Source organism: Uloborus diversus, chromosome 7 (assembly GCF_026930045.1).
Source record: "Uloborus diversus isolate 005 chromosome 7, Udiv.v.3.1, whole genome shotgun sequence".
Taxonomy (NCBI): Eukaryota; Metazoa; Arthropoda; class Arachnida; order Araneae; family Uloboridae; genus Uloborus; species Uloborus diversus.
Window position 1 is genome coordinate 72,513,137 of NC_072737.1, and position 18,738 is coordinate 72,531,874.

At 32.9% G+C, this 18,738-nt stretch overlaps 1 protein-coding gene across 3 annotated transcripts in view; it reads right to left on the bottom strand.

Annotated features, from left to right (window-relative positions):
- The window catches only part of LOC129227005 (uncharacterized), an 82,055-nt gene that overhangs the window by 29,159 nt on the left and 34,158 nt on the right, over positions 1-18,738 (bottom strand). For all 3 annotated transcript variants that reach the window (XM_054861635.1, XM_054861633.1, XM_054861634.1), the window contains 5 exons: positions 17,218-17,346; positions 7,905-9,949; positions 6,199-6,348; positions 2,374-2,525; positions 502-757 (listed from right to left, as the gene is read on the bottom strand). In XM_054861635.1, coding sequence (XP_054717610.1) covers positions 502-757; positions 2,374-2,525; positions 6,199-6,348; positions 7,905-9,949; positions 17,218-17,337 — 2,723 coding nt within the window. In that variant the 5' untranslated portion in view covers positions 17,338-17,346. The remainder of the gene's footprint in view (positions 1-501; positions 758-2,373; positions 2,526-6,198; positions 6,349-7,904; positions 9,950-17,217; positions 17,347-18,738) is intronic.

Consider the following 18,738-nt stretch of genomic DNA (forward strand, 5'->3'; position numbering starts at 1 on the left):
CCTTTACACCCCCCTCCCCTCCTCAAAGAAAAAAAAAAGTTGCCGTACAACAGTGATATTAATAGCAATCATCGTGCGAAATTTTAATGAAGAATTCTCTGAAGCAAGCATGAAATTCATTCTCTAGTCGTAATTTTATCCTCATCTTTGCTAATAATAGAAAACGAGACTAAGTAAGGAGACAAAGGATTTTATCATGGGTAACTTGTATGTTATGAAGTATACATTAGGTTTTTAAACCGTTAATATTTAAACGTTTCTAATTAAATTATCTCTCAAATTAATCCGCGAGAGGAACAAAAAAAAATATTTTTTGTGCCAATCGATTAAAGTTCAACCGTGTATGTAGTTTTTAGCATTTATATAAAAAAAAAAAAATAAGGTGAACTTTCGTGATTGTACTATCGTACTATTTCAGAAATACAATTACGTACATTCAAAAAAAAAAAAAACGCACAAAAAAAATGCGCTGCTAAAAAAAATACGTATAATAAGTACTACCTTAGATATTCAGGAAGAATGATGTCTGCTCCTCTGGTAACGAACTGGTCAGAATACACCGGGGCGTCAACGGTCACCACAATGGCTTCGTAGCCGGAGTCAGAAGCTCTGCTGACGATGTTGTCAGTGATTCTTCTGTCTTTGAAAACGAATGTTTCCATCCACAGTTTCGCATGAGGCGCATTGAAACGGATTTCTTCTAAGTAAGTATTTGAGAAGGCACTCACAATCATTGGAAGAAGGAAGGCTTCAGCAGCTGCAGAAAAGAATAAGTGTTTCTTAGAAGTGATAGCTAAGATTAGTTTTAGCAGCACAGCGTTTTTCAATATACAGGGCGTTCCGTTTTAACCTGCAATACCTCTTTTTTCGCAACCGTTAGTCCTAGATGCATACTTCCAATTGCAAAAATGTTCAAAAACAGATGCAGAGTTAAGATATTGAAAATTTGAAGTGAAATAAAAATGTGTAAAAAAAATAAAACTGAACTTTTTATACGGGCCCCAGCTCCTCTAACTTATATTTAGTGAAATAATCTCCATTGAAAAACAATTCCAACACAAAAAGTTTGAAATTAGTACGACCAATATTCGCCGAGATATGAAACGCAGCGTTTTGTGACTTATTCCAATTTCATCTTCTGTATGGTCTCTTAAACTGTAAACTCGAATATCTCCTTGAGCTTTGGTCGCTCAAATGTCAAGTTTTTTGTGTCAGTAATAGTTTTCAATGGAGATTATTTCTCTAAATATAAGTTAGGAGACCCAGGGCCCATATAAAAAGTTAAATTTTGTGTTTTTGACTCAATTTTATTTTAGCTTCAAAATTTCAATATCTTAACTTCGCATCTGATTTTGAATATTTTTGCAATTAGTAGAACTAACGGTTGCGAAAATAAAGGTCTTGCAATTTAAAACGGAACACCCTGTATAAGGTTAACTGTCAGCTAATCATGTATACATATTAATTTTTACAAATACAAAGTTTTGAAATCTGATCAAATTAAAATTTGTATAAGGCATATAATTTTCAATAAGATATATAAATTTCATACTTATTAGGGTGATTCTAAAAAAATCGTTTTTTTTTTTTTCTAAATTTCGAAATCGCGTTACCACTCAAAAGTTGTAGTTTAATGCCCTCAATCGGAGAAAAATAAAAAAAAAATTTAAGTTGATACCTTCGATTGGCGCATGAGGCTGAAAGTTTAAAAAATAATCTAAAAATTGATGCTTCCAAAAAAGTAATAAAATTAGTTTTTCTATATTTTTGTAAGGCAACAGTCATAAATTATCAGTATTTAGCTTAGTTTCATCCTAAAAAAATATTTTATAGCTTTTTTAGGTTTTTTTTTTTTTTTTTTGCGCATACGCCTTAAATGGGGCTAAAATCTCCTGAATTTAGGCCATGCGCGAACTAAAAATCTTAGTTAAAAGCTATAAAATGTTTTATAGGTTCAAAATACGTTATATACTGACAATTTATGGTTGTTGCGTTATGAAAAATACAAAAAAGAAACTAATTTTATTATTTTTTGAAAATTTAAATTTCAAACATTTTTTTAAACTTTCAGCCTCATGCGCGAACTGAAGATGTCAACTTGGATTTGTTTTTAGATTTTTCTCCCATTGGGGACACTAAACTACAACTTTTGAGAGGTAACTCCATTTTGAAATAAAAAAAAATCGATTTTTTCGAACCAACGTAAAATTTATTTCATGAAGTGTAAATAAATTTTCAATTAATTTAGAAAAAAACTGATGTTTGAAAAATTAAATATTGTCGAGTGTGATTACATATTTAAAATAAGTTATTATATTTTTAAATCAATCGTCAAAGTACTTTAAAAAGACAAAGCAGCAACTAACGCTTTACCATGCGCTACGCCAATTTCTCCATCGGGATGTGTCCATTCCAAAAAGGGTATAGGAGAAATTCCAAAAGGTGCGGACGCAAAATGACCCAAAATTTTTTCTCCAATGTACGGGCTGCCAGAGTTCTTTTGCACTCGAGGACGAAGTTTGTATCTGAAAAATAATGATCCGAATTAAAAGAACATTTTTAAAAAAAGGCAAAAGCAACGGGAAAAAATACTGCATTTATTATGCTACAACGCTAGCTACTTAAGTTTAAGTTGTGCATGAAAAACCGCTGCTAAATGAGTATGCATTGGTTCGGTTTAATTTCACAAAATTGCAGATACACGGGGTTCGCGATTGCAAGGCATCCCTCTTTCAATGCAAAATAAGTGAGCTTATGGATGAAAAGATATCCGACAAAAGTTTTTATCGAACGTCTTTTCATCCATAAGCTCACTTATTTTGCATTGAAAAAGGGGTTCATCTCCGAAACTTGTGAATGTAGTAATCTGCAATTTTGTGCTATTAAACGTAGTTGTTTTTCATTACGACAGAATGTTCGAGACATTATCTCCATCACAGAATTGCCGAAGCAAACATCCGACAATGAAAACCAGGTATTTCGATAGCTTATACCCCAAACAAACATACTGCATGATATGTAATTTTTCAGAAGGGAAAAAAATACGAGTAATAAATAGGTTTTAATTAGGGATGCACCGAAAAGCAAATTGGCCGATTACCATTTAATCGGCTGCTGATTAATCGGATCCGGCCGATTAATAATCATAATGATTATTTTTAATGCTACCAATTCCTCCGTCATTTTTTTTCTTTTCGTTTTGACTTTAGAAATAGTTAACAGTTTATTTCTGAGAGACGATTTTTCTCATCTCTCCTAGTTTTCCAAAAATAATTTCAAATTTTCATGCAATTTCTTTCATCCAATTTTTTTGCTAATAAAATCCCATAATGTTAACCAGACATGAAAATTTAAAATTATTAGGGGAAACCTGTGGTCATCAGGCAAATTTAGGAGAACTTTTAAATTTAAATTTATTTTTAAATCATTTAATCCAAGTTTATTTATTTAAAAATATATAAGGTTAAGGTTAGTTAAAAGCATTATTCTAATGGGGAAATTTATCGAATCATGAAACATGATGCAACCTTTTTATGTATGTGCACATTTATTCAAAATAAAAATAATAAAATAAAAATAATAATATTACTTCAACCAACACTTTGTAACAAAATAATAATAGTAAAGTACGTACTCATTTTTTTAACATAAAATATTTCTTCTTTTTTTTTTGAATCAAAAATTCATAATTTAAATAGCAAGCTGCATGATGTAATCGTATGTATAGTTACGAGCAACAAAATAAGTGAAAAAAATAATCAAGTTAAACTTTCTGAAATAATCCTGATTTTCTTTAAGAAATAAAACAAAAGCATTTGGAAATCTTTTCGTTTTCGTGGGAGAGAGTTAAGGGGAGGTTTCAGTGAGATCACATACACACTTCCTTGTTTCTTTTATATTTCTGTCCTTCAAAAAATAAATAGAAATAACTTTAATAGCATTAAAATAAAAAGTAGTTGCAAGGCTGGTGATACAAAAAATGTAAAGGAGGGGCCAGGGTAGAGGGGAAGGGGAATATGTTTTGCATTCCAATTTAAAAGTCCAGAAATTTTATTTGTGAAAATTATCCTTAAATATTTCATTCAGTTTTACGCACTTTCTCAACTTTGTTTTTACTCTATGCACTTTCATATTGCAGTTCTAAAATAATGTTTACAGCAAGTTACATTTATTTACTGTTCATAAATGTATTCACGACAGTTTCTTGTTTAAGGTATGCTTTAAAAAATATGTTTTGAAAAAAAAAAATCGGCCGATTTATCGGCAAATTTTTCTTCGATCATAGATATTCGGCGTGGTGGTCGATTAAGGTTGATTAATTGGTGCATCCCTAGTTTTAATACAACGAATTTCTCTATCTGTCGGGTTTCCTTCTCGTTATTCGTTTATTTTATTGATGTAACCTTAAATAACGACATAGTATGAAAAACTTTTTTTTTTCTGAAAATAATTGGAATTAACTAGTTTACAGTCTAAGATACTGATAGTTTCTACATAAATCATGTCCGCGTACAAAAAAGGCCGAAAGAATGCCGAGAAAGAGCCATAAGGTCACAAAACGCCTGAAATAATGACAACCTTAAAGGATTTGAGACATTACAAGATCACTGAAGTTTTGTTTTTGTAGTCACTATCTTAATAAATACGAAGTTTCTATAAAGTTTCTATAAATACGAAGTTTCTATAGAAGTTGTTCCGTTCGAATTATAGATAAACAGAGATTCTCAACGGCTAGCTTTGTGGACCAGTTCTTTTTCGTGAAAAAATAGGACCGGAGATTTATCCCTAGCTGCATTAAACAAAATTTTCTTATTAAAAATCATAATAATATTAAAACTTTGTCAGATTTTTTTACGTTAATTTTGTGATTATACTTGTCACAATGTTCCTTGATTCTTCTCAACAGCTTCTTATCGTGCAAAATATTGATTGCTGTTATTATTTGTCTTTAAGTTTATGTAGGGGAAGACCGTTATATACGACCACTACCATTGGACATCAGGCATAAAAACTATCATAAAGCTCCATAAAACCTTGCTCGATAAAATAAAGAGCTCGTCGAAAAATACTGTTTTCAGTAGATAAAGAAAAATATTCATATACTACGTGCACTACTGTTGGAAGAAAGGTTAATAGGGCTTAGAAACAATAACATTTGGTGCTTAGTTTCGCAAACAGTAGTAGTGAGTTTTTAATTACAACTAGGAGTTGAAAAAAGCAATGAAATTCTTTGATATTTGGAAAACGATTGCAGATGAAAACAATTTAGATGAAACTTAAATGTTTAGAAAAAAATTAATCGGCTTTTACACTGCCCAAAATCTTCAAAATGTGTTAGTGTGTAAGAGTTGATTCGAACATGTCATGCTCTTACGTGAGAGCATCTAATGATAGCTGTAATTCAAAGTCAAATAAGAGGCTTGTTTTTTTTTTTTTTTTTTTTTTGGATAAGCTGCAAGCGTATTCAGTTTTTTGAGTAGTTTTTCTCAAGAACAGAAGTTTGGCCTGTAAATAGACACCTGCTTCATATCAGTGATGTTTCTGCTTCAAACATAGAGCATATAAAGCAGCGTAAAAAATAGACCGAAAGATCACAGAATGCCTGACTTGATCTTTGTCAATAATGTGCCAAAGAAGGAACTCAGCGAAAAACGATCACTTTCTAATCCTGTAAAATATCTTTAATCAGGCCCGTCATTTAGGGGTCAGGATTGATATGTAACCCCTTGGCTTTGAAAAATTCATGTATGTACGTGGGCGTGTTTTTGTTGTTTTTCGGAATGATTCTCATCGAGTATACCCCTCCCCTCCACTCTAGAAAAAATCAAAATGATGGGATTGACCATGATAAAAAAAAAAAAAAAAATCTCAAATTTCCGGGGTTTGTCCCATTTAAGAAGGGATATCTATACCTAATTAGGACGTTTTAAGCATTGTTAACAATACCTAATTAAAAAAGAATATTTTTATTTTTAGAGCAATTAAATCTACCTAACCCATTTCTTCATTAAATTTGACTTATGACGTCCTATTTTTTTTTTTTTGCTTTTGTTCAGCCTCACATATAGCGGCACATGCCTCTTATTCGTAGGGGTCCCATATTGTCGATCTTACCCTATCATTGCAAGTAAGCCACGCAAATGGAAAATATATTGTAACTTTAAAGCCTATTAAGGAGGTCACATAGAGACTTTTCACCTGTCAAAGGCCAGATCATTTTCACGCACTGTCGTTCTATTTTCCCTGTTATCCAAATAGAAATCTCTGCGCTGAGAATCCACTTCCCTCACGACGTATTCTCGGAAGCTCTCCAGAACGGGATAGTCTTGATATCTTCGGTACAGTCTCCTAGAAGAAAAAAAAATGAAATTATTTCTTATAATAACCCTTATGGAAGTTAAAATCTTCCTTTGGACGTCAAACAGCACTATATACATTTCAAGAAAAGAGCTTAACTTTTAGAGATCCCCTATTTATTTATTTTTTATGCTTCGAAAAGTAATAAATGAATGTTTTTATAAATTAACTGTACGTAACTTGATTCCCGTTTCCAGTTCCCTCGCGTTAAATTGTACTTGAGTTTTCAAGATCTTCGTACATTATCTAAAAAACAAAAGTTTTCGATTAAGTTTTATTTAACATTAAATTGCCAGTGTATGTCAGCACAGCGCCAACTATTGTTCACAAAGCAATTTAAAAAGAAAAAACTCTCATGTTTGCATTTCCTAATAAAAAGCAAAATTGCTGTAAGGCGAAGCTTAGAATTAACTATTAAGTTTTCTCAAACATGATTAGTAAAAAACATTTTTTTTTTTTAATATGGTGTGTTTCTTATAGGTTAAACTAATCAATATTTTTTTCCCTTTATAGAAAGCATCTTTTTCCTGAACAAAAAACAAAAACTTCTGCCATATATTTGAACAAACTGATATTTCTATTTGGTTTTACCTACACTTCAAATTCTTCTGTAGAGGGAACATTTCGTTATAAGCAGAAAATGAAGATTTCGTTTTACCTTCTAAAATATCACGTTAGCTAGAAATTTCTAAAAAATAAGCATGCTTATACCCTTATTTAAAAAAAAAATGGTATGAGCAAAACTCCTAAATTTGCGTTCTTAATGTTTAAATATTGTGTTCAATTTTCCAGTTCACTCTTATTTATAACATCTTCTCAAATCTATCCCCAATGGAAGTCAAACTGCAATCAAATCATTACATCAGATCTTATTGAGCCAATAAGACTTGTTTCTTTTTCTTTTGGTTTACTATTGCGACATCTGCCCCTTCCATCTTAACACCTCTAGGAGAATTTTTCATGAAATATAATCTAAAACTTATTCTGTGCACATTTTTACCCCATGTAAGGGAGAAAAAGCATAAAATTCCTAGTTCATAGAAGAAACGCGTCTTTGAAGATGCTTGCATCCACGTCAAATCAGCCAATGTGCTAAAACATTTGATTTTTATTCTTAGCTGCAGGACTTTTTCCAATCCTAATCTGCCATATTCTTATCTTAAACCTTTGCCATTCAGATTATATAAGAATTTCAAAAATATTTGAGTGAAACTTAAGTTAATATCATTAGAAAGATTTTATATTTTTTTATTTTTTTGGTTTTGAGAATTGGCAAAGTAATGCTTAAACGACTGCACTAAATAACTGTATATAGTTTTGAAAAAAGTTGCTTTTTGCTTCATTTAATCTATTTTAAGAGCAGTACACTTTTTCAATTGCATTGAACATATATTCCTTTTTTTAAGATTGACCAAACAAAATTAAATACTCTCCGTGTTTTGTTTTCCTTTAGGACATACAGTTTGACGTCTTTGAGAAATGGTTTATTTTGTGCACAGTTTCTGACTACAAAATGTAATTTCTACCAAGTGCAACAAAATACTTACTGGTCAAACTCTGGATCCCTAAGATGAATCGTAACATGAGTATGTGTGTCATCAAATTCATTAATAACGGCATTTACTTCAGCATCGACTTGAATAAAATCGTCTATTTGGGCTTCGATTTGTTCCTTTACCTTGACTTCGACTTCATCGCCTCTCAGCTGCAAAGCGGCCCCAAATCCTCCTTCAGTGAGACCACCGCCATGCTGTTCCAGATCAAGCAAAACATCAGCTTCCAACTCAGCTTGGATTTGCTCACGCGTTCTGAACCTTGCTTCATCTTGAAGGATTGACCTTTCGTTTTCCAAAACTGCCTTTATTTCTGCATCTAAAGCCTCGTCTAAAGCCCCGTCTTCTTTTAGGAAAATATTTCCTCCCTCTCTCTGAGCAGCTAGAGCTTCTTGCTCGATTTCGAAGTCAACAACGGAGCCCCATTCCTCAGAATTTGAAATTTCTTGAGAGAAAGATAACGATGGTTCACCTATCTCTGCTAATCTTGCGTCTTTCTGTGCTTTTATCTTCAAAGCAGCTTCCGCTTTGAGCCCTTCAGCAAGTCTCATCTCTTGACTGTCAGCATGTGAACCTTCCGTTGATATAGACTCCAAAATAGATTCCTCATCGTATTCTGAATTAAATCCTCCCACATGTTCTATTACTTTTATTTTGCGATAATGTTTTTTCTCTTTTTCGTGAAGATCTTTTTCTGTCTCATTATGATCCCTCCAGCTGATGTGCGTTTTAAAATTTTTTTTTTGTTTTTCGTTCACATCTAACTCCTCTTGTTCTTCTTCGATAATTTCTTTTCTATGAATTTCCACATCTTCATAATCTCGCTCTTCGTAATCATATCTTCCTCCTCTATGCCTTCCACGTCCATAATCATAATCGCCACTCTCCGAATAATCGTAATCGTCACTCTCTCTGTAGCGTCCACGGCCTCTGTGTCGTCTGCGTCCTTTACCATAATCTTCTTCATAATCTGCTCCATAATCTCCTTCAACGTCTCCACCACCAGTTAAAGCTCCATAGTCATAATCGCCTACTTGTTCTGTTTGCGCTTGAACATTTACTCCAGCTTCTACGTCAGTTCCGAAAGCATCATCAAAACCGTAATCACCACCAAAATCAAAACCCTCATCACCTTCGGCGACAACGTCTTCCGTGGCTTCAGCTTCGTAATCACCACCAAGCTCCAAGCCATAATCAGCTCCAAAATCATAATCGCCACCTATGTCGAAACTAACATCACCTTCAGCTTTAGTCTTCGATTTTACCTTTATGTTACCTTCCACATCATAGTCTCCTTCCAAATCGTAATCGCCTTCCACCTCAAAAAGGCCTTCATCGTCAGCGCCTTCATAATCATAAGCGTCTTCAAGATCTACATTCTCATCAGCAGTTGCTTCAGTTCCTTCGTAATCATAAGCGCCTTCAAAATCTACAGTCTCATCTGCAGTTGCTTCAGCTCCTTCGTAATCATAAGCGCCTTCAAGATCTACAGTCTCATCTGCAGTTGCTTCAGCTCCTTCATCTTCATAATCTTCGTATTCAATCTCATACTCAACCCCTGGGTCTTCAACTTCTTCATAATCGCCAAAGAGATAGTCACCGCCCACATCAGCCTGTGTAGTTTGTACCTGCTTGGTACTTGTTTTTACTTTGGTTGTGGTCTTAGTTGCTCCTCCGACGTCGAGTTCTCCTCCGACATCGAGTTCTCCTCCGACGTCGAGTTCTCCTCCGATGTCAGTTTCCCCATCAACGTAGTAATCTGCACCTTCACCTAAGTAATCAAAGGCATCAAGACCTACATCGCCCTCAAAGTCTACCTCGGCAGCACCTCCGTTGACTACTTTTGTACTCGTCTTAGTGGAAACAGAAGTCTTCGCTCCGCCTCCGGTGACCGTTGTTTCGAAGCCGCCGACATCCAAGCCCAGTTCAGCTTCAGCATCAGCCTCTGCTTGGTCGTAACTTTCACCTTCGAGAACGAGTTCTTCTACCAAGGTTGATATATCGTCATTCGTGTCCAAGTCATAGTCGCCATCAGTGTCCTTCAAGAATAAAACAAAGAAGACAAAATAAACAAAAGAACAACAATCATGTTTCTTTGTTTTATTCCATTTTTACTGAAATATATTTTATTCTTATTCTGAGAATGAAATATTTTATATTTTTCTTCACTTGCAAACTTATTTATACTTTTTAGTAACAGCTCTTCATATTCCAAACTATGGAAGTTCTTCTGATTAAAAATTTAACTTAAAGTTAATACTTTAGATGATGCTTTGGGAAATGATTGCATGGGGATTCAAGCTCTAACTTTCAATGTCGCAGTTTGATATCAGTTGTAATGTAACTATAAAAATTAAATATATTACAATTCATATTTGCATGGAAAAGCGTGGTTGGATCATATAGTTCGTAATTTTTATTTAAAGTAAGCGCAATTTTTACAAACGACTGCTACTGAAATTAAAACACTTGAATAGGTGGATGTTAATTTTGTAAACTTTATAATATTGCCTTACAACCTTTAAACCCTTGCAGTCGATATAAATGCATATTTTATGTTAAGTTTTTTATTCAAACTTGCTAATAGTTTTCAAGAGGCAGTGCGCATTAGCGACGAGTTGCTTGAAAGGTACGGTGAATAAGCATAAGTATACTGATGCTAGGTCAGGATTGACGCTTTCATTTTACGATTGTTAATACATTTCACAAACATTATTCTAATATATTGATAGTTTTTTATTCACTCAAGTAAATATAATTTACACATTTTAAAATAAAGTAAAGATATTATAAAATGTATGAACTAAAAGATTTTATTGTTTTGCTACATTTAGAGACTGAGAATACTGCAACATAACTTTAGCCAAAAACGAAAATGTTTTCTCTCAATCTTTAGATATCTGGGTTGTGACACCTCATATAATAAAAATGAACTTTTAGAAAATAAGCTACTTGAATTCCAATATGTTTGACAGATCTTTTAAACAGAATCCTAAAAAATAAAACACGAAAGGATACTCAGATAAAAATTTAAAGGTAATGGCAACGCCGATATTTATAGAAGGATCAGGGACTTGAAGGAAGGATCAACTAACTAATGATCACATACGCAAAGACTCAAAGATATATGACATCTATACTAATAATGTTTAGCTGAAGAGTTTTTGTTTGAACGCGCTTACCTCAGGAATTGCTGGTTTGAACTAAAAAACTCATTTTGCGTTGACTACTCCATTTATCGAGAAGGGCTATAGGGTACTTTTTTCAAATCAGATTGATCGAAATACTTTTGATTGCAAATTAAATGCTCAATTAATTGTTGAGTTCTACGAATTCCCAATAGATGGCGAAGTAAGTTAAATAATCGAGAGGGTGCTTGCAGACAGTGCCGATAGCTGCGAGGAACCATGACACACGGCTCAGACGCTACGCTAGTGTGTGACTATTTTGGTCAGCAAACTAATTTTATGCGTTTTTTTTTTTGTTTCCTCCTCCCCCCCCCCCCCTGATTTTCAGGCACCGATTTCAGGGTTTTCTATTGGGTTTTGTTTTCCTCATTTCTTCAACGTTTGTTTTTGTTCTTATGGTTAATGATAGTTTCTTATCTAAGTAAATAATTTGATTTGTCGTATTATTCAATTGTGATTGCTCTGATTAACGTTTTTATTATAGTATTAGTTATTTGGCGAAACATTTTAAATTGCAGAAAAAAACCGCTTCACTCGCCAATGGGCAGGGTTACGGTAGCGTGGTTGCTTGGCTCGTTAAGCGGTGAACTATATGCTTGAAGGATTATTTTGAGTTTTAAAGCTACTGTTCATCTTTTTATCTTGTGTTTGGGCGAATAATTTAAATTCCAAAGAGACTTTAAGATGTTGTTTGAAATTGTGTGTACACATTTTAGTTTAAGAAAAATAATCACTTCAGAGCTGAAGGGGGAGGGGGCGTGGATTTTTTTTACTCAACGGACTTCCTTTAAATTGTTAGAACGGGCATCGCCGTGTGGATACTGCTTATCAACCATAAAATAACACTATCAGGATAACTGGAAGAAACAAGTGGAACGAACTAACAACGACCGACTGCTTAAAAAGAATGATGAACTACAAATCTAGAGGTCGCCGAAATCGACGCAGACTATAACGGCTCTAGTGGACTGATCAGCGGATATAGAACAGACTTTGAGCCTAACCCATGATGATTAAGATGATTTTCTAGAACTTCTTGGCGGAACACGTTGACAGAATTTTATGCGTTTAGAAAATATGTAATGCGTAAATCAAAGCAATGATTGTAGGGTATTTTACGTAAATGTTTGAAAAAAAAATGCTGATTAGCAGGTTTTTAGTAGCCAAGAGTTTTTACAAAAATAAATTAATAAATAGATTTAAAAAAAACATACAATATACTTGGAATCTTGATAGATTGTTGAATTTTTTTTTTCCTTTGCTTGAGAGCTCGTAACTGACAAACATATTTGTGCAAAGGCAAGGCTTCGTTGTATCTTTTGAAGGTTTAAAGATGGAAGGTTTTGCTGTCCACCACACTGGACTCCAAATTAAACTGTTTAAGACATTTTCATGCATGATTTTTTTTTTTTTTTTCAGGTAGGGGAATGTGGGGCAAAATGAAGTAGTTAAGATTACTTACTTTTTTCAAAATCAACAAGTTGGAAATTTAAACTGAAATTTACAGTACATAAAGAGAGAACAATATATTTAAAATAAAACTTGCATTGAAACATTATTTTTTATTTTTGGCAGTAAATTTCGTGGGGGGGGGGGTGGAAATTTTCACTTCTTTTTTTCATGGGGCAAAGTGAAAAATAAAATACTTTTCTACTGAAATATTTTCTATACGATAATTAAAGATAGTTTTGATCAAATAAATGAATAAATAAAAGAAAGAATGAATAAATGAAAAGGAAATGAAACAATAAACGAATAAATAAATGAAATAATAAGTTAATAAATGAAAAAATTAATCTATTAATACAGTAGTGAATGAGTAAGAAAATAAGTAAATGAATGAATATGTAAGGGAATTATTAAATGAAAAAATGCAAATAAATTGATAAATTAGTTCGTATGTGATTTGACAAAAGATTGAATAAGTGAATGAAATGAACTATTCCCACTTTGCCCCGCAAGCACTTAAAATACAAATAGGGGAAACCCGACTATAGTGGATACCCAGGGCAAAGCGAATTTTGCCTATAACTCCCAATCCCAAATAATTAGTAGGTCGGCAGCCGCGTTGTCATAGCAACGGTCGCCTGTTGCCGCAACGTGTGCGACAAACACGTCGCGACGAGTTCGCGTCACGCGACGCCAGTGACAGAACAAAGTATGTTTTGGGGAAAACAATATTAGTTTACAGAGGTTAGTGTTTCATTTATAACTTTAATACTATTTGTGACATGTTCTTTGTTATGGGTAGGATTTGATGTACGGTTATATAGCTTTCAACTATCCGTAGACGACCAGTTTAGATGCTCTGGTTTTTTAGTAACTTTTAGTAACCTCAAAAATGTACCTGAAAAGCAAAGCGGATTGGGCAAAGTGGATACCATATTCACTATGCTTGGTCATGAGAAATTTCTTCATCCGAACCTGGAAGTCCTTCAATTTTAAGATCTCAAGAAAATGCTACCATTGAACACTGTCCTTATACTCCCATGGAATCTGAAACAACAGAATAAGTCCAAGGTAATGATGTTCCCGCCGCTTCACCCAAACCTGGATGTACTAAGAACTACTACAGTCTTTCAGTTTTATGACCTATTCCTCAACCTGTTAAACCAATAACAACACGTAAATGAAAGCTACAAAGATCTACACTACTGACAAGTGCTCCAGTAAGGGACAATTTGAAACAAAAATTTGAAAAATCAAAAAAGACTGTCATGAAGCAACTAGGTGATGTTTCAACTAAAGCATCTTAGAAGACTGTTAAAAAGACCACTACCAAAAACACTAAATCAAAAATATCTGCTACAAAAAAAGGACTGCATAAGAGAACGATAAGAGGAAAAAAGTAAAGAAATTTGATGATGTAAAGTGCATTTTCTGTGGTGAAATGTTCATTGAAGAAGATGATCAGTCAACTGAAAACTACATACACTGTCGTATTTGTACTCAGTGGTGTCATAAAGAGTGTTCAGCATTCGAAAATGGTAATGATTTTGTTTCTGATAACTGCAATGATTAGTATTGTAGCAGAAAAATGTTTTTTTTTTTAATATGTTCCTAAATTTTGGATGTTGACTTTTTTTAGTTTAATTTCTTTTTTATTTTAATAATTACTGCAATAATTAGTATTGTAAAAAATATTTTTTAATATGAGCCTTTAATTTTCGATGCTTATTTTATTTTTAAGTTCAATTTCTTTGTTTGTAATAACTACAATAATTAGCATTGTAGCAAAATAATGTTTTTTGGATATGTTCCTTTAATTTTCGATAGTTATTTTATTTTTGATGTTTAGTTTCATGACAAATAATGTTGTTATTCGCTTTGCCCTAGTACCGAATCTACTTTACCCGGGGTGTAGGGCAAAGTGGATATTCATGCCATTGTTAAAAAGTGGCCTAATATATAATAGTGTAATTAATATTAAGGAAAACTGTTACTGCATTACGTAAGTTCATTAAATGAAGACTGATTATAAACATTTGTTTCAATTTTCAAAGTTATAACTAAAGGACAATAATCAAGAAAATCTTAAGGTATTCACGTTGCCCGGGTTTCCCCTAAGCATATTATTAAACAAATCAATACTGTACTGAATACTTACAGATCTCAATTAACACTTAAAATGTTCATAACAATTACTTTATCATTTAATAATAGCAAAAATATTTTTTATTTACAACAAAATATTACAATATGCGTATCAGTTTTCGAAAATTGCTGGTATTATTATATTCTTTGATTTTCAGAGGCAATTGTTTCTTGACTGGAATAGACTACTTTTACTTTGCCCCGCTATTTCACTTTGCCCCACTGTCCCGTACTTTTCTTTCTTAAAGGTCATTGTTTAGCAGACGATTTTATTTCCTGTCACCCACGTGATCGGTCACCATTGTATCTGTACCTTCTATAAGGTGAGGTCAAAGATTGATTTTGATGCTCAGACGATCGCTCTAAACCTGAATCTTAAAATGACTATGAAAATACTATTATGACAAAAAAATTGAGATTTATAAGTTGTTTTACCTTGATTAATATTTGATTTATGTATCCCAGACCAGTGGTTGGAAAAACTGCATTTTTTTGTAGCGAACTACAACTACTTTGTTATAAATGTAGTTAACTACAACTACAACTACTTTTTTGAAAATGTAGCGATTACAAACCACTTTTGAAATGTAGTCGCTACTTCGCTACTTTTCAAAAAATAAGTAAATAAAGAGCATACTCACTATAGTGTCCCACAAAAAATGAAAGTTGATTTTTTTCAACCCTTGCGTACCCTCTTATATTTTTTCTCTTATGTCAAAAGAATTGCGCAAAAATGTTTCATAGAATTTGAGCAACGGCAACCCGTGTCCACTTGGCGTCTGAAAGTGTAAACCAGCACTTGTATGCTAGGCCAAATCGAAGAAAAAAAAATATTTAGAAACTCGAGCTTTCTGTTGATAAAACGTCGTCCCTATACCCCAGATGTACCACAAAAATATTTTTTCAAATTCAAAAACATTTAGATATCCCATACTTGCCCTAAAATTCAAAGTTTTCTTCAAAACATAGATTTTATTTTTCTATTCATCTTTTTAAAAATTTCTTATAAATTTAAATAAAATATCAAGTTCAAAAACTTAGCTTACACATTTTCAGATCAACATTTGCAAATGAATAATGAAAAAATAATGTATTTAAAATTCAAAATATTTCTTAACCTTACAAAAATCCATATCTTTGAGTACTATGTGGGAAACTCATTAATGTAGAAATATTACAGTAATTATAGTAGAATTATTTTGTAATTATCATATATAAAGTAATTATATTATAGTAATGTGTCATAACTATAACATTTACTCGGAAAAGTTATTCTGTTCTTATGAAAAGTGCTTAGTACTTTTTTAAAAAATCTGCTTTTATTTAAAAAGTTTATTGAAAAGTATAGTTTCAAGAAATTGCTGCAAACTACTATTTTTTTGTATTGAACTACGCACTACACTACTTTTTTAAAAAGTAGTGCGCTACACTACAAACTACTAAACAATGTAGCTACTACAGTAGCGTTGCATATTCTGTGTACATGGATAAAGCTCAGTTGTGAATCACTGTACACGAAAAGAAAGTGATACATTTTATTAAGACAAAAAACTTCTGATTTTTCCGCTGTTGAGTAAAAAAAAATTTTTTTAGGTTGTTGTAACTTGTAATGGTAGTTCTTTAATTTTATATTGCTACTTGATTTACGGAATATATAATTAGTTTTTAACCTGACATTTTATATGTGATTCACAACACATGACCAATGTGACTCACACTACAATTCCCCTAAACATTTTTATTGACAGTAAAAATACATACAAAAAATCCGTAAAAAAAAAAAAAAACAAAAAAACAAACAAATTGTTCTTAATTTTACACAAATATTAAAGTTGAATCTATTATGTGTATACAGGGTGATTAAAAAAAACATTGACAAAATGACGTGGTAGATCAGTCATATCTTATGGATAAAAATTTGCATGTGGGAACAGAGGGTCCCAAACGCAATGCTAACGCGCTACACGCACACACAGCCAGAAACTAATGTATGCAAAACAGGTCACAAAGAAGATTTTACGTAACGTTTTAGTTTTTAAGAAAGGCTTAGAGCAGCTTTTAAAAATTACGGCCTTGAGTAGCTCTAATACATTCGTCGCAGCAACGGCAAAACAATCGATGAATGGTTCGTTTTTGCGACAGTGCATGCTTTGCCCCTACGACGCATGTATTACAGCTGTAGGTCACACATTTCAACAACCGCTTTAAACCAGTCTTAAAAACTGAGATGTTGTGTAAAATCACCTTTGTGTAATGAATTTGTGACCTGTTTTGCATCCATTAGTTTCTGACTGTGTGTGCATGTAGCGCGTTAGCATTGCATTTGCGACCCTCTGTTCCCATGCAATTTTTTATCCTTATGATATGACTGATCTACCATATCATTTTGTCAACGTTTTTTTAAATCACCCTGTGTAATTATTTTTTGAAAAAATGAAAAGAAAAGGTAAATCCACAATTTTGTGTTATGGTGTACCTTGCATGGAAATAACCTACACCAAGAGCTTGCTATAAATGTTTCTTACCACTTCAAAGTTTACTGTCCCATCAGCGTCAAGGGTAAGCTTTTGGGCTGTTGCAGAATGTAGTATGAGGAGTAAAAAAGGTGCCACCAAGAGTAAGGACCATTTCCCTCGAGGTAACATCCTGAGAATCTACAAGCGGAAAAAAAAAAGGAATTTGTTAACGTGCCTGGAAATAATTCTTGGAAGGCTTTTTTTTCTTTCTTATTCAAATTGTCTTTGGCTGTTTAAAAAAAAAATGAATTGGTGAGATTTACCGGAACGTTTATAAGTGTTTTCCATATTATCTTTATAAAAACTGGTGGAGTGAGTGTACCTGGAAAATGTACTTATTTATAGTAAAGCAATGTATCTGATTGAATACGGTATTGAATGAAATTATTGTTCAAACCCAACTTTTACTAATAGATAGTCAACTTCTTCGTAAAGGATATCAATTTAAAAATCCGGCAGAAAAATTCTTAATGAATTTGGATTATTTTAAAACATTGTATTAGTAAATATATAGATACATCTTCAAATTTCGATTAAATATAATTTAACTACGAGCATGTTTTGCTTGAGAAAAGCTCATTGAATTTGTGTAAGTTTGATTTAAGAAAAATTCCATTTAAAACTGATTACTAACTATCAAGTATCACAGCATTTACTTATGTACTATAGGGCTTCACTCTTGCTCGTTTTGCTCGCCAACTCCAATTGTCAAAAATAACGACATTTGAAAGATACTCGAATGTTCGTGAATGCATAGCAATCAACTGATGCCTTAACTTTCGAAACAATCATGGTAATGTCCGTACCATGATTAGGATTTCGATATTTATCGCGAAGTAGCATCCTCATCAGAGGCAATTTTTAGCATTCTCCATTTGACAGCGGAGATAAAATTATTAAAAATAGTGGCTAATCCTTTTCTTCAATATCATCAGTCTTTAGTAGTTCTGTTTAAACATTTAATTTTATTCGTGATATACAAATGCTTCATTGCGATGACTGGAAAATGTGTCATTAATTCTTGAATTTTGTCGGTTTCTGAAAACTAAAGTGCAAAATAATACCGTAATACAAATGGAAACATTATCTCTTTCCTCTTATCTCTAGCGCAAATAGCGTTTACTTTCGGGGAGAGGGGTCGCTGCAATAAATCTTACGTATAAGTAAAATGACATACTAAGATCGGCAATACAACTTACTAGCTGATCCGTGCAAAGCATTTGCGCTCGACCGAGTGACCGAGTGTTTTTTAAGTAATTTTCTGAGCAACAGAAAAAATGTGATTTGTTTACTTGATAGGCGAAAAAACATCTTCAAAAGGCTATAGTACTTTTGAAGCTTGATGAAATATTTAGGACGTTATGGCGTACTCTCCCCCCCCCCCCCAAAAAAAATACACGTCTTGGAGAAATCATGTATATAATACTGCGATAAACCATGTTAAAACAAACTCTCTCTTGTTTTCTCTCTTGGGGGGGGGGATTTCAGTGTCATAAAACAACTGTGGTTTATTACAATCCTGCCTTAATG